This window comes from Geospiza fortis, unplaced genomic scaffold (assembly GCF_000277835.1).
Source record: "Geospiza fortis unplaced genomic scaffold, GeoFor_1.0 scaffold55, whole genome shotgun sequence".
NCBI lineage: Eukaryota > Metazoa > Chordata > Aves > Passeriformes > Thraupidae > Geospiza > Geospiza fortis.
This window is the reverse complement of record NW_005054308.1, coordinates 2,158,811-2,182,605: the sequence shown is the minus strand read 5'-3', so window position 1 is coordinate 2,182,605 and position 23,795 is coordinate 2,158,811. Positions and strand designations below refer to the sequence as shown.

Here is a 23,795-nt window from a genome sequence, read left to right as displayed (position 1 = left end):
GACACCACAAAAGCAAGCCCTGCACAGGCGGGAAGCACCAGCAGCTGCTGGCAGAGGTACCCCCACAAGCAGCAGGACTTTTTCCTGATCAATCAGAGGAAGAAAAGCCCATTGTGCAATTCCAGCGGGGAGGACGGGGACGGTCTCAAAGCCATCACGGCCCTGGCTGACGAGGCAGGAGCTGCTGGCCGAGGGGCCCGGGGCTCCGAGCCGGGCTTAAGGACTTCTGTCCTTTTGTCCTCAGAGGCAGGCGGCCGCTGGCACACTGTCCCTGGCACACAGCTTCCTGCAGCGCTCAGACATGAGCAGGCACCTTCACTGGCCCCCCCATTTCCAGAGCAGCAGCTCTGGTCTCACCCTGACTCCAAGCCCATGGTGGGGGCTGGGGAAGGCAACTGCTGCTCAGAAGGCGATCTGTCACTGCACACACTCAGGCAAAGATGTTTCAGGCTAAAATAATTCATTTTAATAGAGTTTTCCGAGTGGAAATTGCCAAACATAGCAGCATTATGTAGAAATATTTTAGCATTAAGGGCACCTGCATCAGGTTATTTCCATAGATTTGAGTACTTTACATCTTTCTGGACAGACAGGCAATGGGGAGCAAGGGTGCAGAAGGTAGAGCCTGCTGCAGACTCTGCCATGCTGGCACAGCTCACTGGATTCAGTGTCACTGCCAAGCTGCTCAGAGCTTCTCCCCACCTCTGAACTTAAACACCAAAAACAACTCATTGTATTGTCGTGGCATGGTCAGCCCCTCACCAGGGCTTCTCAGGAAAAAAGGAAAAAACATACAACCTCCACCCTGTTCCTGGTCCTTTAGGAAGGGGAGGTAGGGAAAGCAGCACCACAAGCTCCTGTTTCCTTACACGTCGCTTTCCACGGCAGCACTCACTGAAAGGCTGTAGAAAAATCCTACCCCAAGATCTGTAGGACTCATAAGTAGTATGAAAACATGATCTATCCTAAGGGAAGGAGCGAGGGAGAGCAGGGGGAGAGCGGGAGGGGGAGGGCAGAGACTGTCATCATTCCTTAAGTGATGTAAGCTTCTAAATATAGCACCAGCAACACAGGAGGAACAATAAAAAGGCACCATGGATTGAATTTCTCCACTGCTTTCACACTACCCCGACTCTTTTTTTTCAGCTGCCGTGTTAAGCAGGGAAAGGTCATCTTCTATTTAAAATGATTCAGATTTATATGGTTTATAATAGGTTTATAAATTACAGCTCTCTCCTGCAGCTCTGTCTCGCTCACACACTCTGCAGAGCCGGGCAGAGCATGATCCGCATCACAAGCAGGGCTGACGGCGCTGCTGGGGAAGGGGGAAGCCCCCTTTGCTATGGACTCACACAAATAAAGTTCCTTTCAACGGTTTGAACTGAGATGATTCATACCACGCTCCTCCCTTCCTGCCTGACATCTCATTTTGGCAAGGGGTGGGGAAGTCTGGGAAGGTCTGCAACCCAAAAATCCCTGGTGGTGAAAAGGTGTGGATACCATCCCCAAAAAGGTCAGTCTGGGGGACTGAATCCCCTCAGAGACACAGAAAGGACAAAGCAGCTAACATCCCACAGCAAAATTTCCCAAACACATTTAGGATTTTGCTCACTAAACATAACCTCAATCTAGGCTCAAATCTATATTCTTGGGAGACAACACCTCCCAAAGCTAACATGGACCTGGCTGTGATTTCCTCAGCTGACAGTGACCTGAGAAGCCAGGTGGGGTCTCCCATTTGCAAAGCCCATAATGGTGCATATATATTTTTCTCATTCTGCAAAAGTTGATACAAAACCCCATATAAAATACCACTTTTTATTCCCTTAGTTATTCAAAACAGCATCTCAGGTTAAACCAAGTAGATTGAGCCTATTTAAAACATAAGGTACTACCACACTTTTCACAAGAAAAAGGCTTCTGATTAAACGACCTTGAGAATAATGCATTAAGTCCACAGATGAGGTTAAAAATCATGAAAATGCCACTTTCAGTATTTCTTTTGTCTTTTTGCCTGAAGCTTAACACTAAACTGGAAGCCTGTAAGTGGGAAGAGGGGAGGGATTTGATTCCTCCTACCAAAATTTCTCTCCTAAGCAAGGTAACTTTGAACAGTCCACTCTCATTTATTAGTGGTCAGTGCATCCAGTTTGAAGAGTGGAGTCTCACCCTGACAGACCTGCCTGTGCTCAGGCACAGCTTCATGCAAACAGCTCAGCCAGCCCCGGACCCAGGCTGGGACCAGCCAGGCTCAGCAGTATCTGAGTTCTGTAACAGAATGAAAAGGAGTAACAGGCAGGGTACCAGGCACTCCGAGTCTGCAGATCCTGAGATCTGGATGCCCATCCATTCCCCATCTGGATGCTGGGGAAGCACAGCACAGACCCTACAGCAGCTCTGCAGAGCTTCTGTCATCAGATGGAGCACCACAGTACAGCAACTTCTAAACCTTCTTATTTTCTAGTAAAATCCAGCCTTTATCACCTTTAAAAATGCAAAGCTGAGTATGCTCAGAGAAAGTTTTCCCCAGCATCATTTGGGGTCTCCCCTCTACTGAGGGCAAAGCAGGAAAACCCCAGCTATTCTTACCCAATCTGATAAACTGATCTGACAGATAAAGCAAGGCGTAAGACAAACCAAAAATGCTAACCAACCTTTTAAAGAAACAAAATCAAAATCATAAAGACAATAGAAGTATTGTGGCCATTTTACCTTTAACTAGAAACGTCATCATTTAAGAACAAAACTCATTAATATTCAGCGACAAAACCAAGTCTGACTTCCAAGAACAAGGTAAGGAACAATGACAAGATACAGTGGTGGTCCCATTTAGTCTAGTATTTTATCTGTCAGACGTTATCACTATTAAGAGAGATGCCACATATCAAATATAAAACTAAAAATGCTGTTAAATGTCATTAGATAGTAATCAGTTCTATGCCAAAACCAAAGATATTTATGTAGCTATTCTCTCCTACATGCAGTGGTCTTCATGCCAAGTTTCTCCAAGGAAAACAGAGCATCCAAATGCTTATAATTATGCACTGACATTTCCTGATGGTGATTTTTATTGAAAATTGCTCAGGATATTCTCTATCCCTAAACTGGTCCATGAGGCTTAAGAAGAACATGACTGAGTTGATGTGAATTTCCATATTCCAAATCAGAAATCCATTTTACCTTGAACACAAAGTTGAAAACAACACCATCACAGCCCTTCAAAGAATTCCTTCAGTGCTACGTGAAATTCAACCCAACAACTCCAACTTACAAATTTACAAGGCTAATATACAAAATAACCCTTCACAACACTACTTTTCTCTAAGGCAGGAGAAATCTAAACCTAAGTGAAAGGCTGAGTTGGCTACAAGTGAGACTACAATCAGGCTGTTACATTTGAGTAGAGCATATTGGACAGAAACAGTCCAGATGGAAGACATGGAATGAAAAACAGATCCATGGATGCTACCATCTCCGTGCACACAGGGAGACCAGCTTGCTGGCTACTGCCCTGTCAGATTTCCATACAAGAAGCCACCCAATATGTCATTTTAAGAGATTGAAACAATAACGTTAAAAACAAGTATCAGAAAAAGAACTGCAATTCATACACAAAAGATTTTTAAGTCTCCAAAAGAAACAAAACATCTCTCTGGTGCAGAGCATCTTTTACCATCAACCCCCAAGTGAGACAACGCAGTTATGAGCAGTGGGCACAACCCTCACACATCATTCTCCATCGAGTCTGCATAAAAGCTTGCTTATAAAGAATTAATGAGTTTGGAACTGCCACCCAAACCCTTAGGGTCCATCAAAACAGAGATTAACTCCCTGAACATGCTACATAAAATATTTTCTCAGGCATTTTCCAAGCAACTGAGTTAATTTCTACAATAGTGTAAATCTGTCTATGTGGTAAAAGGAGAAAGAAACAAATAACTGGTTATTATGTGGAGAGCTGTCTTAGGTTGCAATGCAAGATGTAACCAAAAGTATTCTATTACCATCTGTGGAAACCAGGTGGGGCAGCGTTCTTTATCTCTTCCATGACCCATCCTCATTCTGGGGAGGGGTTCTCTGCTCATGGGCCAGTGAGTGTCACTGCATGACATAAAATTCCATCATCCCATTGTGAGACGCTCCACCCAGGGGGACGAGCCAAGCATTCCTACCTGGATAGAATGTGAGATTTGGAACACCACAGTCAGCCTTTTCCCACTGGATTCCTAGAGGAAGACCAGACCCATCTACACCACCACTGGATCTCCAGAGGAAAAACTCCACCCTTCTACACTGCTCCACCAGAACCACATCTGTCACTGCAGGAGGGCTGCAGCCACCGTTTAATGGGACTGCTACCAACATCCTGACCAACGGGGTGTCAGGTTGCATTCTGACTCTGTCAGTGTTTTTGTATTAGGCCATTTTATTTTAATTTTCCTTTTAAATTGTAGTTCTGACTTGGGATCTCCCACTGGTTTGCTTTCAAACCAGCACTTTGACTGAATTTTTCAGTGACTGAATTTTTACTTCTTGTGGTAGCAATTTGCAAAATATTTACAAGTTTTGAAAGGTTTTTCTGCCACCAAAGTACATGCCTCCCACAATACTGTCAGCACCAGCAGAGGTCAAGGCTTGAGCAACTCTCCAGATTGATCCCAATCAACAGAGCAGGATGGTTTCCCCACAAAGAACAGGCTGTCCTCTGGATCTGCTTCCAAACAGTTCCAGGCTTCCCGGTGAAAATGATCACCAGGTAAAAAGACTGATGTGTTTGGACTGCAAGTAGGAAATTAGTGTTAAAATATCCACAAGGGTTTTTTTAATTTTCACAAACAAGTGCAGTTCTGCTGCTCTGCCGAGCAAGGGGAGGGCAACACACAAACCTGCTGTGGGTTCAGGGTGTCCATCATCAACCCATCACCAGGGAGGGAGCAGATGTGCAGCTGACTGCTAAACTTACTTGAGATGGAGAAAGGTTCAAAAACAGGTCTTTGAGGCAAGAATCATAGGACAGGTTGTGAGGGACATTAAAGCTCATCTCGTTCCAACCCTTCTGCCATGGGCACGGACACCTTCCACTAGACCAGGCTGCTCCCCAAGCCTTGCTCAGCCTGGCCTTGAAGAGCAGAGCAGACGGGTTCTATTACCAGCCTCAGAGCGCAGCTCTCCCCAGCAGCAGGAAGATGCCACATCCCAACACTGTGGCATCACCCCCAACCACACAGGCTCTCCCCAGAGCTATGAAAAGGACTATAAACTACTGCCAGCAGCCAGATTTCAGTAAGTACAGGTGCTTGCTTAAAATAAACCCTCCCGAGTTTCAGTCTGATGTAGTTTCATTTGTGCATCACTCTTAACTGCTGTTACACAGCTGCACATGTCACCTCCAAACTGAGGTGATTCCTGTAAATGAGTTTACATATAACCTGCTTGTGCAGTCCATAAAATCTTTATGGAAACTCTTGAATATAAGGTCTGAAAAACAACCACTTTCGTTATGGATAAATTGGGGTTGACATATTGCATTACATTGTTAGTTAAAAAAAAAATTAAGCAGAAAAAACACAGATTTTAACCGAAGGGCAGTATTTTCATTAAGTATTTTCGTACTTTCTCCACAGCCTATTCAAGCCATTACTCACTTGAAACTGCAAGTGCTCATTAATTGGATTGGGAAACACCAGTGGTCTATGGAAATCCTAGGAAGATTTTTAATGCACAGCACACTTTGAGGATTGGTGTTTTGCTAATGACCACCATAACCAGCGGCAGACTTTCAAGGGGCCCTTGAAAGTAACACTGCTGACAAAATGAGCAGACAAAATCAATATGTAAAATGAAGTATGAGAGAACATGCATTTGGCAATTTTCCCCTTGCTTACAAAAGCAGAGGGAAGTGCCCGAGGACACCTAGACAGACCAGGGCGAGTTCAAGATGCCAAGCACAGGTTCCCATGCTGCATGCCAGTGGGACCCTGCCAGAGGCTGTTTCCAGCTCTACCAGTGAAGCAGTAAAATCATACAATCACAGTATTGTTAAGGCTGGAGAACACCTCCAAGATCAGGAAGTTCAACCATCAATCCAGCACCACCAGCATGTTCACCACTGAACCATGCCCTCACTGCCATACCCACAGATTTTTTTAACACTTCCAGAGATGGTGATTCCACCACTGCCCTGGGCAGCCTGTTTCAATGCTTTACAACCCTTTCTTATGAAGAAATTTTTCCTAATATCCAACCTAAACATTCCCAGTCTCAACCTGATGCTGTTGTCGTTCATCCCATCACCTGTTACCTGGGAGAACAGATCAACCCTCACGTGGTTCCACCTCCTGTCAGGGAGTTAGTTGTAGAGGGTGGTAAGGTCCTTTCTTCCTATTACCCTCTTTCTGTAGAGGGTAATAAGGTCCTTTCTGAGCTTCCTTTGCTCCAGTCTGAGCCCTGCCAGCTCCCTCGGCCGCTCCTCATCAAGACTCACAGTGCAGACCCTTCCCCAGATGCTGCCCTGGGAAGCAGACACCTCTACACCATTCATTAACGGAGCTGCTTAACCACCACCTGATTCACAGCCTCCTCCCCCACCCCTAGCCCAGCCTGACAGTAATTTTCCTTTGCAGAAAGCAGGGGCTCCATCCATGTACATCTCCTCCACCAGACAGTGCCGGCTCCACACCCACGCGTCCTTTGTGCGCAGCCCACAACAAACCAGACCCACAGGGGCCCCCACACAGGAAGTGAACATGCTGCAGATGCTTCTCTTGATCAGAGAGGTAAGAAACAGAGGTAAGAAACACATAAAACTGCAGGAGGTTAGAAGAGCTGCAAACAGGAACAGCATACGTAGACTTTTCCAGGGTCCTGTCCAGGGGTACCTGGCTAACAGAGGCTCTGGCACATGCTCTGGAACCTGAGCACATGCCTGCTCCTGAGCACCTGAGAGCTGGGATCCCACCTGGGCCATGCAAAATTAAATATGGAGACCAGAGAAAAAACAGCATCAGGAAGAAGCAACCTGCATTATCTCTTTATATCACACAACACCTCTAGAGAGGTGTTGATAGCGACAGAGAGATAACAGCAACGTAAATTTCTGTATCCTTTAAGTGCACTGCAAGACCCATGGATTCACCAAGACCTGAATTCTTTCTTGATTCATAGAATCACAGAATGGTTTGGGTTGGAAGGGACCTTAGAAAATAGCTAGTCCCAAGCCCATTCCATGGGCAGGGACACCTTCCATTACCCCAGGTTGCTCCAAGCCCCATCAAAGAAGGCCTTGAACACTTCCAGGGATGGGGTAGACACAACTTCTATGGGCAACCTATGCCAGGGCCTCACCAACCTTATACTAAAGAATTTCTTCCTATTACCAATCTAAACCAACTCTTTCTATCAGCCTGAATCCATCCTCCCTTGTCCTATCACCCCAAACCCTTGTCCAAAGTTCCTCTCCAGCTCTCTTGGAGCCCCATCAGGCAGTGGAAGGTGTTCTATGGTCTCCCCAGAGCTTTCTCTTCTCCAGGCTGAATAGCCCCAACTCTCTCAGCCTGTCATTAGTTAATAAAGTTTAAATTCTGTCAAGTATTTTTTAAAATTGTCAAAAAGAGGAAGTGTACATGCAAACACAATAAAAAGCAACGAGCTGCAAAGAGACCCTTCCTCCAGCTCATTTCAGCCACTCACAAGATCAGCCACAGCTTCCTCACAATTAACTGATATTCCAAATAAACAGAAGCCAGTGATACTGTGTCCAGGTTTGACAACAGGCAGCTGGAGACATGCTCTAAATCAGTCTTACTTGGTTTATATCAATAAAAGGTACCATATCAGCAAATTTACCTGGTAGTTAAAAGTAGATTATAAAAGATCCACAGTGTTTCATAGCATTTAAAAAGAAAAGGATTGGTGATGCTAAAGCACCTAATGGGTTTGATCCAGTATATTGAAATGTGACTTAATTCCCTCCAATTATGAGATCCCCCATTCTACCTCCAGCCTCTGACAGGATTACATTAAGTAATGATCAAAGAACAAGAAACTTGCCACTCAAGCAGTCTGCAGCGACAGACTTCTCTGAAGATAAATGCTTCTACAAGGCTCCAGGACAAATTTTACTTAATGCAAATATTAAGATACTGTCCATAAAATGCAGTATTATAATAAATCTTTTAAACCTCATCATCCTCTTACAGTAGTTTAAAAAAATTGCATCTCTGAGGAAGTGGATTACTACTAAAGTTTGGTACTAATTTCTTTATTCTCCTCTACAATAAATTTAACAGCTGAAAAAATTCAGTATGTTGTCACAACGCCACAGAAATAGGCATTGGGTCATACATGCACTATTTTTAGAGCTACAAATATTCTTCATTTGAAAAAAATATCACAGAGACTTGTAAAAAATGTATGTGGGTAATAAATGCATAGAATCACAGAATGGTTTGGGTGAGAAGGGATTTTAAGAATCATCTTGTTCCAATCCCCAAGGCAGGGACACCTTCCACTAGACCAGGCTGCTCCAAGCCCCATCCAACCTGGCCTTCAACACTTTCAGGGATGGGGAGTCCACAGTCTCAAATTACTGACCATAAACATGAATTAGAAAAATTTTACTGAAATTAAAAAAAGATTTGAGTTTACAGGTTTGAGTCACATGGAAATTCATACTGAATTGTTAAACCCTGTTTGGAATTGAACACTGCAAGAAATATAAATGCAAAACTTACTATCTCAGGTTTTATTTTTTAACTGTGAAGATAAATAACTGAGCTGTTTCCTTTCCTATTACTTGATCCAAGATCAAAACAGCAATTTAATTTTTATAAAGCACCAGAGCTATAATTAACTTTTTTTTTTAAGCATTAGCATTAAAAAGTCACTTGCTGTTATTCTGGCTGCAGTTTTGCAAGCTCCTACTGCATGAGCACAGAAGTTTGGGATATAGTTTAACAGAGATGATCATAATTGTAAGTAAATAATTTGTAAGTAAAAAACATGGCTGTATTATTACTTTCTTCTTTTGTAATCATAAAACATGGTTGCATTATTGATTGGGTTGAGAAGCAGACTAAGAATAGAAATGACTCACTCGTCTCCATTGTGACGCTGCCCTGCTGCAGTGACCCCAGCGCCTGGCTGGATGCTTATCAGCACCAAGACATGCAATCATGCTAACAAATCAGATCTGAAGCAAGAGCTGCCATAATTAACACCAATGGCACATTTCTTCCTAATCCATTCATTCTAAGCAAGAGCTTTTGCCAAATGTGCCCAGCCTCACTTTCTCCCCCACAGTCAGGACGTTACTGTGGGGGTGATGTGCAAGATGCAGAATTAGTATGTGACAAAAATGGAAAAGGCCAGAAATGCCCAGGGATGAAGGGATGTGATGTAATTATGGGATGCTCAGACCTGCCCCAGGCAAACCGACAGGCACACATTCCCCAGCTGCCACGGTGGCCATGGCCCCACACGTGCCCCACGGTGACACAGCCACGTCCTCCAGCCCTTCACAGGCAGCAGGGCTATGGTGTACCCTGAAAAAACACTGCTAAGTGTTTGCCAAATACACAACTGTCCTTGGGATCCTGCTGTGCTGTAGAAGCGAAAATCCCCAGTGCCAGCAGAACCTCAACACAGCTTGGGTGCACTCTGGACCTGGAGAGGAGCCCAGCCTGCTCACCAGCCCCCAGAGCAGTGCTGGCATCCCCTGCACAGGGGCTGCAAGAGCAAAGGCACACACTGGGCACTTGGAAGACACAGACAGAAATATAAACCTGTTCACTCTGAGGGAGAAGAAAGAACAACGCCAGCATGTGTTCACTGTGTTTACCTGGAAGGGGAAAAAACCAACAACAACAAACAACTACAAATAGCTAATTCTGCAGACAACCAGTGCTCTTGTGAAATAACACTGTTCTATACACCACAAAAACATAGCAAAGGAATCTAAATGGTAATACCTTCACCAAATAAACCAACCAGATGATCTAGTCTTAGCTCATTTGAGGGAAGGCAGGGAGGGAAAAAATTTAAGATACCCACAACAATTTGAATGTCAACTATCCTGAAGATACCCAGATAAATCAAGAACTAGAACTCTTTTACTTAAAAGGCATAAGAGAAAAGAAGAGCTTCAAGGATAGTAACAATCATTTAAAATATTATTTATTTAAAGTATCTGCATATAAATTTGGGTTTGTATCAAATCAGGTATTTCTACAGAACAAGTTCCAGCACTCTCAGTAAGTACTCCTTGTGAGAAGTAGATGTTAGCTCATGTCACAACCCAACAGGTAATGTTTTACAAAACACAGATTAACCTTAATCATAAATATAATCACAGTATATTTAATGTGCAGAGATTTACATTCTAAGGAGTTAATGGAGACTGCATAGATAATTCCACTTAAAAGCAAACCCAAGAAACCTTACATTTAAGGAAATATTCCTAGCTGGGATAAAAAAAATACTGGATTTCAGTACCTAAAGGATCTGAGTTTTCTTTAGAAAGCAGAAAACTACTTGCACGTGTGGGATTAGGCATGTAAAAACTTAAATGGTTGAGCATTCCAAGCTCAACCACAGGAGATGGACTGGAGTCCATGTGGAGGCTGGAAAGCTCCAAGCCCTCCCCAAGCACACAGGACTCACAAAAGCTCCATGAGGCTGCATTCAGCATCTGTCACAGAGCACTCAGCAACAGGCTGGAGAGTGAAATACAACTCTGCGCTCATTCATCAGCATTATGCCAGACAGGAAATCTGCTGGAGAGTTTGTAAACACTTTTCCCTCTCTGGCAGAAACCTTCTTGCAAGTTCCTGTAAAATGGAAGTTTGACTTACCCTCCTCCTTATCCTGATCCCCTGCCTACAGAAGAGGGCTGGAACTAAATGATCTTTAAGCTCCCATCCAACTCAAATCATTTTATGATCCTACCCTTCTCCCATGGGCTACATAAAGGGTTACACCATGAAATCTGTTTTTCAAGATCACTGGGAACCAATGTATGAGCACATTCATATAGGCATTGAACTAACCATACCTAAAATAAAGTTATTGCTTTACTAGTTTATAATGGAATAAGGGAAAATATAGGCACCAAACTTTTCCTTACTTGTCATACAGGCAGCTTGTTACCGTGTTTTGATTCCTTAGTCATCTATTGAGTTACAAATTATTTTTTCTACCTTAAGTACTCCAGTGTGACACTTTCCTATTAGAAGCTTACAGTCTACAAAGCAATGATTGGTATTTCAATATAGACTGCTGAAAACCAAAAATCTTGGGAGATTTGGTAGCAGAGAGGTGGTTGTTTAGTCCTTGTCACTTAGCACTTACTCATTCAGGAAAACAGTGTTACAGGACTCTTCTTATATATTCCTAATTAACAGACATAAAAGCAGACTTGGGAATGTGCTGCTGATTTAAGAAGTTCATACCTTTTTCCATCAAATGCCTCATACATATGTATATACTTTTTCCTCCCCACAAATCTGAGGAAGCCACCAGGTTTGCAACAAGCAACTACAGGCACAGGTGCTCCGTATTGTTTTTAACAATTAAATAAATCAACACAAAGAAAAATAAACCAACTTGAAGAAAAATCTTAATGAGGACCTGATCTGTTGACTAACTCCAGTCCTGTGAGTGTACCACACAGACTCCTTGCAGCAGTACTGACAGCCTCTGAAATCATTCAGGAAGCCGTGAAACTTGGGTCTTTCTCAGAACAAAGATGCCAAGCCCCTTCTCACGCATCCCTCCAGGCAAGCTGCAGAGGTAGCACCAGCATCAGCTGCTCCTGGGATTCTCCTACTCTTAGCAATGAAACCTGAGAATTATTAGCTGTGTGCTTATTCACTGTCACATACACCAAAGAGACAGAGATAGGTTCTGTCCTACACAGATTGGAATTTAATTCCTAGTAAAGCTTTATGCACACTCGCCCAGAGTGTGAGGGTCCAACATCTCATTTCTTCAATAACTAATTTAATGTCTTACTAATGATAAAATTCAACATGTGTGACAGTTCTAGAGATGAGATGGCAGAGGATGTTAAACTTCAATCAGCATATTCTCTTCCTGTCACAGACACAGTAATGCTGTGCAAGGCCTAAAATCACCACCTGCAACCCAACTGCTATCAACATACAGAAAAAACATCAGTTCATATAAGTTATAAGCTCATATCTGACTGCACACATCAGATATTTTGAAGTATATCAACTGAGAGTCTACCTCTTTTGGAGAGATGAAAAGCAAGATGGGGAAAATGGAGAGAAGTTTTTTTTTCTCTTCTGAGCATGAATACTATTCCAGGCTTGTACTTCAACGTTAGTACTGGTTTTAAACTTTGATTTTCAAAGCAGATCAAATTATCCAGAACAATTATTTTCAATTAAATTATTTGTCTAGATGACATATATCACGTTACCAAGCAGGAAGTTTGAAAAATAATGATGAAGAAAACCCTTCACATATAATTTGCAGCCCTGAAACCACAGACTATGTGCCTCTACACAGCTCAGAGTTTATAGTCTCTGCTGCTCTTTAAGACTAGACCAGTTGTTACTTTTTTTGATGTTTGAACTACCACTACACTATTTTTAAGCAAGTAAACACAACCAAGTACAAGAGTGTTAATGCTGCATTGATCTGCATTTGCAATTAACTCAGCTCTAAGCCACAGTTCAAATATAGTAAGGAAAAAAAAAGAAACCCACCAATTTCTACATCTTACCAAAAGAACACCAGGTAAAGCCAACAAAAAATGAAGAAAGACCGTTTCTCTGTCCAGTGAGCATGTTAAGATTTATTTATAGTGCTCAGCCAAAGATCCTCAAACCAAAAAAACTCATCTTTTCCAATTACTACCTTCACTTCCACCTATGGTGTTCCAGCCCAAACCACTTCACTGCCGCTCAACACTAGAGAAGTGTTCCCAAAACCAGCAAGCATGGACTATTCATTTGACCAGTTCTGTCACTAAAAGACAGTTCCAGGCAGTCCTGCAGGCAGCACAGAGTCCAGGCTGGGCCAGGCAGGGCAGACTCACCGACAGGTAGCTGCTGGAGTCCACGTTGTCCGTGATGGTCTGGCGCTCGCCCCGCTGGTTGATCCTGCGGTACCTGCGGCGGGACTGCCGCAGTGGCACTTCCCTCTGCAAGATGTTCTCCTCATTGTCCTTGGAGTTCTCCACCTGAAACACATGTTCAGGCTCCTGGTTAAACATCCAGTTCTTCCATAGCACTGAGAGCTGATGGAGCCGTATGAAGCTCATGGGGAAGGAACAAACATCAGTTCAGGGCAGTTAAACTTTTCGGGGTAAATTTCTGTGGTTGTTTCAGAGAACCACGGCTGCAGATCTCAGAAGGGCCTTGGTACAATGAGCTGAGGCCACAGTTTCCTTCCAGGAAACTGTATTTAAAAAAAAAAAATTAGTAAAAAAGGCACACATATCCTCTAAACAATGTCAGTCATCAGCAGAAACTCTTCTGCACCCACATGTATCCTGAAGGAGTTACAGGCACTGCTCGTTTCAAGCTTACCTTCAACACAGAAGTTACCAATTTTTGTGCATTCATAATCTGGCAAAAATATTGCATTATGCCCTATTTTTAGTAGTGTAATTTTTAAAAGTATAATTTATTTCTAGTACCATTCATAGCTAAACAACTTCAAATATTCCAGCTTTTTATAAAGAGCTACTTCACCTATGTCATACTGCCTCCTAATCACTTTCAGCGGATTATGGAGAAACGGCTGGAACTTATTCATAACTTGATGTTAAATATTATCTCTGACTAAACATTAAAAATTAGGTAAATTTATCTGTTTAGTAAAAGCCAACATGAAACCTTTTATCTCAATAGCTACAATACTTGTTTTCTATAAAAAGCAGTCTCATCCTTTCCCATTTCCTTTTGATGTTTTGGAAAAATATCTCCCAGCAGGAAGCAGGACAGACAGGCAAACAGGCTGCAGCAGGCAAGAAGCTTCTCTACAATGTATTTACTATGTACAAGTTTCTACTGTCTTCAATGCCTTATTTTTAATTTTTTTTTCTCCAAATTTCACTGGAAAATCCTAAACATATTACTGGAACAGGAGAAAAACCTCTGTATGGTCTTACACAGCTCTCACTTCACATACTCAAGTAAATTACCTTAAAATTAAAATCCAAAAGAAACAAAGAAATGAAACACAGAAAGAGTTAACAAACAGAAACAAGAAAGTGACCAAGCTAACACCATCACAAAAGCAAGATCACATCTATCTTCCACATCACTTTTCTCAAACACCTATGGTCTGTCTGAGGTCAAAGGAAGGTGTAAGCAGCTGAACTTGTCTTGTGGGTTATTTCTGATTCCATAGAGAAATCATACATTAATAACATAGGTTAAAGATACAACAGTTAGAAAAGCTAGAAAAAAAGAGTGAAGCTCACACAATAATACTGTCAAAAAAAGAAATCAGAAAAGCCGAGTTGAAAAAGGGATAACCACACTTTTCACTATAATTTCACTACCTTTTTGCAAAGGAAGAGGACAACAACCAAAGATATCTATTTGCAGCACTGCAGCAAGCACAGTGGTGTAAGAGTGTAAAGAATACAGTAGATGCAAGCAGACATAGCAAGAAGCAAAAAAACCTTTTTAAACAGGCCATCCAGTATCATCAAAAATGCACTAAGATGATTGATATAGAAGCCTTTCTTCATGTAGCGTAAATATGGATTTCTAGCTAGAAACAATGCTGCTCGCAAATTGTACAGAAGTCCTCCAGAAATAAGGAATTTTGGATTTGTACAGAGTTATTAATTAAATAACCAAAATTGTGTGATTTAATTTTAAACTTTAGTATGTGAGCTCTTTCAATAAATGCATTATCATTTTTTCCTGCATTCAATCTTACAACATCATAGAAACCAAAATAAGCAGTGAGCTTCTCCAACAGAACAGATTAACCTGGACCTGAGAAGCTGCTGAGGTGGACAAAGACTCTTTCAATACAGATAACCCTTATTATCAAGAAACCCCAAACTGAACAGCTATTTTTAAGGCTAAATTAAAACAAACACTCAGTGACAGAAGAAATTATTTTTCTTTCACAATTCTAACTGAAAACTGAGATGTAAGCATTAATAAATTATTTGATAGCACTAAGTCATAACAAACAAGAGGCGGAAAATGAGACCACCTGCTTCCTTTGGTTAGTGAACTGCTGTTGACCAAAACAACATGGAAATCAGAAACCAGGAAAGATCTCCACACCCCAGAGCTTCCAGCTTAGCACCACCAGCACGAGCAGTATTTTGAGTCCAGCTGACCACCAGGTTGTCAACACTTATGATTCAAAAGAACTGCTTTTGATGTTTGTGCATCAACACGACAGGCACACATGGGCACCTCACTCAGCCCTGCTTTCACCTGGTTAAAACTAAAAATTCCTGTTCAGCTTCTCTGTGAGTGCTGTGAGCCAGGTCCTGGCAGGGGAGCAAAGGGAGGACAGAGTCCCTGGGCACTGCAGAGCCAGAGAACCAGGATGCCATCAACTCAGATGGAGACACTGTCCCACAGACTGCTTCCCATTATTTTATTTTCAGTACAGTATCATAGAATTGTTAAGGCTGGAAAAGGACTCAGAGATCATCACATCCAACCCTGCCCCTATCCCTGTCAGGCCCACCATTAAATCAGGTCCCAAGTGCTGCATCTGCACATCCATGAACTCCTTCCAGGGATGGTGACTCCACCCCTGCACTGGGCAGCCTGTGCCAGGTCTTGACCCTTCCCATGAAGCAAATTTCCCCAATATCCAATCTAAACCACAGGACTGTCATGTTTCACTCTGCAGTACAAAGCAGCAAAGAAATATTTTCCACCTACAAGTATCACACTGCTCTTCTGAAATCTTACACTTAGGTCTGAAGAAGGAAAATGAAAGCACCAAGGAACAACAGTAATGACACTTCAATATACCAAAATATGCTGCAATTCTGGGCCATCTTCCTAAATGATAAATGGGGCTATTATTAATTCAATAGATTGCTCAGCCTCCAAAAATATGAGTTACAATGCCCATTCACACACTATCTGTTATCCTCATTAACTTAAGCTGACCACATTTTATGGCCTTTAAAATGGGTCCATTCCCAGAGGATTCCCACTACAAAACTGATTTACATTCTAAAGTGACAGGAGAGAAGAAAAAAAAATTAAAATCAGTCACCAGCAGGAAATGATAGAGTTCTTTAACTCCATGAAAGCAGCTAACTAATTATTTTGCTTGAAGATAAATATTCATTATGTATTAAACTTCATTAGTATGTTGCAAATTAAAAACTATAGAAAATAAAAGAATTAAGAGAAATTAGTAAGAGTTAATCAGGGAACTAAAACTCAAGCACACTTTATGTCAATGAAGATCATTAGCAACGTGCACACCACCACGCTGATGCTTTTTTCTCACACTATTTGAAGTGCTTCCTAGAAAATACAGCCAATAGCACCTTTAGCTACATTTACCTGTAAAATATGACCATAAATATAATGAGGAAACTACTCTGCACTTTTAATTCTCTGATTTTCCTACTGGAAAATTATACGGAAGTTCCAGAGAGGGATACAAGATACTTCCAAGTGCCTCTATACTCTCACTGGCATTTAATCACAATTACAGACAATGGAGGAGATTTCAAACAGAGCAAACAGCTGTCTGGGCTGTGCCTTTGTCTCCAGGAACATCCAGCAGTGTGTGAGGCTGCTGACATGGCCAATGCTGGCTTCCCCAGCTCCTGTGATGCTGTGCTCCTCTGAAAACACCCATCACACTTGTGCCTGCTCAAGTTACACACACAACACTACTTTCTTCCATAAATATTTCAACAGGGTCAGTTTCTCTCTTGAAGCACACACCGCACAGAAACTCCTCTTTTATTTCCATCTTTTTTTTTCTTTTTAATTTCTTTATTGCAATGGTGATGTGACCAAAGATGTAGGTATTTCTTAAGATTTCCTTTGCCCATGAAATATTTTTCATGTAAACTTACAAATGTACTTGCAGTGAGTCAAGTCACCAGCCAGACCAGGCTGGTCTGGTCTTCCCCTAGGTTGCTCCAAGCCCTATCCAGGGATGGGGCAGCCACAGCTCCTCTGGGCAACTTGTGCCAGGGTCTCATCACCCTCACAGGGAAGAAATTCTCCCTAGTACCTGATAATAGAGATGGCTGGATAAGTGAGTGTTTCTCACTCTGCTAGAGGAGCACTGAGGAGAAAGACTCAGCTCAGCCCATGCACAGCACCCAGGCACACTGAGCTTACCACATGCTCAGTTCAGCCACCAGATCCTTGGCAGCTGCAATTAAAGAGTAAAAATGCAAAGCAGCAAATGCAAATCAGCAGGCCTGGGGCACTCCCCTGACATGACACTGCCCCCCAAACAGTCCTGTGGCATAAATCCCTCCAGGCATAAATCTCCCCCCAGATATCCAGCTTTGAGAAGAGACTGGACAATTCAGAATAAAACAAATTAACTGTTTCACTCCAGAGATTAAGACAGGTTTCTTGCACTCTTAACCTGCACTTCAAGGCAGACTGTAGCTTAAAATACATGCTGCAGCACAGAGAATATTACTGATGCTATCAGAGCCCATGAGCAGAGTCAGACTGACATTGCACAGAGCAAATTGCACAAAGGACAGCAAGTGGACTTGGTACAGGACACTGCTGACATCCCTGCTGGTAATGCACTGTGAGAAACAAATATTTTATGGAAGCTGAGTATTTACATGGTCAGTAAGAGACACTGTCAAATATTAGTTTTAATGTTACCATATCTAGATCTAGGGCAGCTAAATCAATAGCAGTCTGGAGATGGGAGTCTGATTAACAGACACGTGGGTTCTGAGCACAACAAACAGCTTTGTTCCAGCTCCATTAAAAACATCTAACATGGAACTTGGAAGAGATCTGCCTGTGTCCCCAGGCACACTGCTGGGATACATCATCAGTCTTCACTATGGAAAAGCAATCCTAATATTGCAAAAGCATGTGGACAACAACCTGGGAAGGACTAAGCTACACTCTCTGAGCACATATATATGCATCTCTAGACGCACTTGGCAGCATCAATAAGTGTTCTGAAGAAGGAGAAGGAATCCTGGACATGAAGGATGGTGACAAATCCTATCCTTCAAGCTTGGCTAACACTCTCATGTTTCTTCTCCTACCAACAAGCCTTCACATTATGTGGCACTGCAAAGGCTTGGAGGAAGAACACTGTTCCACCCAGACATGACCAATGAAAGCCATGAAATGGGGAATGGGGGTGTAAATAAAATACTCAAGATAGAAGACTGCCATAGCCTGACTCAGGAATGCTCAGCTCAGCCGTGACTGTTAGGCTTTTGAAACTCAAGTAAGCATAATTTTAGAAAGAATGACCTAATCATCATCATCATTTACCCATCTAGATTAAATTTACATAGCTACTGCTGTTATGAGAGCAGCCATAGGTATAATTGAAATCAAGGCAATTTTACTGCAATTTCATAGAATACTTTACAATAAGCTTTCTGCTGTAAAAGAGAAAGAATTTGCTGAAACCAGCAATAGATTTAAATACATATGAAAAAAATCTGCCTTACCACAATCATTTCTGAAGGTTCCAATATGATACATTCACATCCTCGCTTTCCTCCAGACTGCTTGCCAAAACTAGAGTGGGATGGAAAAAAAGCAAACAAAAAGGAATGAGATGAACAGCCTATTTTACCTTTTCAGTAACAAAATAATTGGCAATGGTCCATGTTGTTAAAAAACAAAAACAGAACAAAGAAAAATTGATGAAAACTATTGTATGAAAAATGTTAATTAGATAGTATCATTACCATAATATTTTAATTTATTCAGCATCCCTCATCACAGCCTGCTATGTAAAGTCCAAATATAAAAAATGTTCTTTTGTAAAATCATTATTACTTGCAGATACTCACAACCACTCATAATACATTTCAGTTCTGACAAGAAAACCTTAGTACATTTTAATTAAACATTAAACGGGCCTTGTAAAAACAAATATACATAAATTCCAAAGATTCCAAAATACTACTCAACACAGAGCATCTTCAATGAGAGCTCCCTCAACTCTACATCATCCCTTCATCCTCCCAGCAAAGGGGGGGACAGAGAACCTTTTTTCTCATACTGAGCCTTGTGACCTCTGCCTTTATGTTGCTACTTGTACCACCACAAGGACTGGGTCATGGTGATGGGCTCTGTTTAAGTATGAAAGAACAAGACTGTAACAAAGCATGATGGGCAGTGTCAGACAGCAGCTGAGGAAAGCAGCTAAAAACAACCTGATGCGCTTCAGCTCATCAGCTCTAACAGCAGACCTCCTTCAGGACACTGAACAGCAGAGGTGACTTTAGAGAAATCACCTCTGGAGAAGGCACCATGCAACCAAATCTGAGGGTGCTGGAGCTACCAGCAAAAGAGGACTGTGCTAGACACTGAGCTGGGGGATGTGTGGGGTGTGTTACAGACCAACAACCTCTCAAATCAATCCATCTGTCCCTGCAGTGCTACCTGGAATTGAATAGATCTGGCTTCACACATTAAGTAAGCTTGTCTTCACTCCTCACCCATCAGCCTGAGGTAGGAATGAATGCTTGACCTACTCACTCCCTGGGCACGAGGGAAAGTGATTCCACAAGCCCAGCACATAAAACAAACTCCTTGATGAGCACACAGTGGACAGTGGCTGGAGTAGCAGTTCAGTGGTTGCAGCTGCCATGTTACAAACCCAGACTGTCAACATCAATCACATTTAGCACCTACGAGCAGGTGAGATAACTGAAGAACTGGTTAATGCAAAGCAGGGATTAACGTGAGAATTAGAAGGAAGTTAAGACAAGAGTGGAGACAAACCAGTAAAAAAGGTCAGCTTCAGCTGTTTTCACTGAAGTTATGTTTAAAAACTACATCTGCAACTCCAGCCATGCAAGATTTGAGTTACATATATGGTCATCTCCATGGCAAAGATCCATTGAAACCACCACCACTTTACAGAGAACGTTTAAAAAGACTCATGTTTATAAACAACACTCCAAAACTTCTGTGGGATATTTGCAACTACAGGAAAAGAATTTAAGGAACTGAACTGAGGCTAAAAAACTAAACTAAGCTGAAGAAGGGGAGGTTTTGATTAGATATTAGGAAGAAACTCTTCCTGAGAGGGTGGTGAGGCCCTGGCACAGGCTGCCCAGAGAAACTGTGGCTCTCCCATCCCTGGAAGTGTCCAAGTTCAGGCTGGATGGGGCTTGGAACAACCTGGGATAGTGGAAGGTGTCCCTGCCCATGGCAGGTGGCTGGAACCAGGTGAGCTTAAATATCCTTTCCATCACAAATCATTCTGTGATTCTCCTGAAACTGTGAAGTAACTCAAGTGAAGCTTCGGATTACTGCAACAGAGAAATTATCAGTGTAATCCAGTTAGGATAAAGAATTACAATTAATAGGAGCACGGCAGCTTCCACTGTCAAGTTTTGATTTTGCTAATGGTCTACTGAAGGAAAAGAAAAAAATATTTAAATTACATGACTGCAATACAGTCATAAATTACATGACAACTAAAACTTTCTCAGTCAGACCAGACGAGCACAAGTTTCGCATAGAAAACTGCCATTTCCACACATCTATAGTAAGAAACTCAGAGTTCAAATTTTCATGCCTTCTTTCATGCTTTTTCCACACAGCATGTGATTCAGGCATGAGAGTCTTGTGTTTTTGCAACACATAGAAAGAATGGCTAAAATACTCTCACTCTTACTTAATTCAGTTCAGAAAATACAGAACTATAATTTTTAATGTTAGCTTCAACACTGAGATGAACTGAAATTCATGTTAGAATTCTCTACAAGCTAAAAACCAAACTGAGACCAACTTTGCCACGGGATCATTTTCAATTTAAAGGAAAAAAAAATTAAATAACTTATCATTCTATTCCTTATAGTAGAAAATTAAAGACAAGATATTTTTGCAAAAACACCAAAATCATAAAGGAATTATGTGCAACTGGAAGTTTCGGGTTTTGCACCTTTTTAAAACCAGAAATAATCATTATCAGTTTTATGACAAAACAGATTACTACTATTGCTACATCCCCTGTAGTTAGGAAAAAGCACCAATTTCCTGTTGCAGGTTGTTCAAGCAAAGTATTTTTGTTGTGTAACAAGATTTTATCAAACTCCTGGAGGTCAAGGAGGAGCTGTTTTCTTTTTTGTTTTGTTTTACATAAACACATTCCTCAAATTCAGCTGCTGTCCAGCCTCCCTCTGCTGATGTTGCAGCATTTGCTAATTAAGTAATGGCAGTAAACACTAATGAGGACAAGAATGGTGCTTGCGACAAAGGTCACAGTCTTGGCCCTGTCATTTCTGCTCCATCAGGCACTTTACAACAACCAAACACTTGGAAAAGGATCAGGTTCCAAAGACAAAACCCACCCAGCTAATCCTAAAGAATAAACTACTCATATTAACAAGTCAATAGGTCAGTTTTCATTATTTCCTGGTACACACCATCATGGATGGTTTATTGATTATTCCACAGCAGAGCTCCTTCCAAAGGAGGAGGCCACATATGGTTTTTCCCCCAGCCATAACTACCATTATGTCTGGAAAATACCAACTTTTAACATTCTTAATTAACATACACAACATGTTTTAGAAACATGGGTTTTAAATTTCTTAATGACTTATTACATATTTTTCCTCTAGAATACAAATATTTAGCTTCTCTATCAGTTAAGAGGTTTGCTGACATCAATACACTTCCCTAATCTGCCAATTATAATCAAGGCTTCAGAACAACATTCATTCCTAAATATTTGTAAATGGAAAAGGTTCAGTTGAACAAAGCTTTGAAAATGGAGGAGAGAAACCTACTTGGAAAACAAGAGCAAACTTTGACATGGAACATTCTTTCAAAGAAGAAGGAACATTCTGTCACAGCAAATTACTTGGGGAAGTCTTTAGGTGGTGATTAAAGACCCACCCAAACCTGAACCATGCTGTTTCTCAAAAAAAAGAGCTCTGGAAAGTACATCTAATTCTGGAAGAGATGGGACAATCTTATCTTTTGGTATTAAAAGAGAACTTTGCTGTGGCATCAAGAATACACGGTGCTGTTTGCAGGAGCTGTTATTACTCAGTATTTTGGTTACCCAAGCTAGCACCACAGACATCCTTTCCCAGGGTCACGTTTGCTTCGTGGAAAGGTCCAGTCCAAGAAGCCCATTTCAGTACTTCTGCTTACCAACCATCACAGCAGCTTCCCCAACCAAAAGCATTTCTCAAAAACACTACATCCTCCTGATGTCACATGTGGCAAGATACGTAAGAAAATTGGGAAAGACTCACTAAGGTACAACACATTACACATGCTTTAGTGCTTTCAGCAGAGTGGGGAAAATAATCTAATTTAAAATTCAAATTAACACTGAAAGTGTAAGAAAACATGAAATTAACGTAAATTAAGCTCTACTTACAATAAAAAAATTGTCAAAGGACATACTACCACTGGTATAAACCATTATAGCTTTAAATGATTGAACAATTTAATTGGCATTGTTAACACATGCGTGATTTAAATATATCTTAATGTCATTCTAAAGCTTGCCACTGCTGGAAACCTAGAAAAAAATCAGTACTATAAAACTGCACTACAATTTCTTTTATTTATTATTTTATTGTATGCTCCCGTCATTTAATATTCATGTATTTCATCTGCATCATTAATTTCCACACACTCACTCAACGGTCTGCAATGTTGTCATGGGAAAAAAAAAATGTCTTCCATACACCAAAGGCAGCTTTGTTTATCCTTGATTTATGGATGCCTCATTTGCAAGAAACTGTGTTTTCCTTCTAATTCACTGCTACTCATAATTAAAAATGCTTAAGCAGTCGCATAATCTGAGAAAAGAAAGTAAGTTAAACTGGCATGATATCCCCTACCAACAACTAATGGGTGTTCAGGCTGTGGGATCAGATTGGAGCTACCAAAACGTAAAAGCCCAGGACTGCAGGTAACAGCTCTCAGCCAGGCTGGACAGGGTTTGGAGAATCCTGGTCTAGGGAAGTGTCCCTGCCATGGCAGTGGGCTGGAACTCGATGAGCTTTAAGGTCCCTTCCAACTCAAACCAGTCTGTGATTCTGTGACATTCCTTGGTTCACCTGTCCCTTTTCCACTGAGTGATTTGCTCACCTCTCTGCAACTGCAGAGCACCTTAGAAGTGCAGGCACCTGAGTAAGTGGCTGACTGCAATGACACAGGGAATAGAATAAAATTAATCACTGGAGGGAGCCTTCTGTATCTGAGAATACTCCATTTTAACTCTCATGCTCACTCCACAGGAACAGCAACATGTTAAAACTTCTTGAAGGTACTGGACCTTTCACAAAAAACCTTACTTTATAAAGTAAACTATTTAGAAACTCCTCCAATGTAACATGTTTTGAATGTAGCCCTTGAAACAGGATGAGCACAAACACAGCTTTCTGAACACGAATGTTTTGAATATTCTCATATCCAGTTGTTGCACAACCTGAGTATTTGGTGATGAAGTACATCTGGAATGGCAAAACTGATGAATTTAAGCAACAGCCATCACATTTTACTCAAACATTTCCTGATATCAATATGCTCAAGATTTTCAATACTGATAGCTTCTCATTCTTCATTACTCAGAATATCATACATACTTTAAAGGTAAAAACACAG

The 23,795-nt window shown here is 41.5% G+C and overlaps 1 protein-coding gene across 4 annotated transcripts in view; it reads right to left on the bottom strand.

Annotated features, from left to right (window-relative positions):
* RAPGEF6 (Rap guanine nucleotide exchange factor 6) overlaps nt 1-23,795 on the bottom strand; it is a 122,322-nt gene that overhangs the window by 64,840 nt on the left and 33,687 nt on the right. For all 4 annotated transcript variants that reach the window (XM_031055265.1, XM_031055267.1, XM_031055266.1 and 1 more), the window contains exons 5-6: nt 18,656-18,725; nt 13,064-13,207 (exon numbers count right to left, since the gene is read on the bottom strand). In XM_031055265.1, the coding sequence (XP_030911125.1) occupies nt 13,064-13,207; nt 18,656-18,725 (214 nt within the window). The remainder of the gene's footprint in view (nt 1-13,063; nt 13,208-18,655; nt 18,726-23,795) is intronic.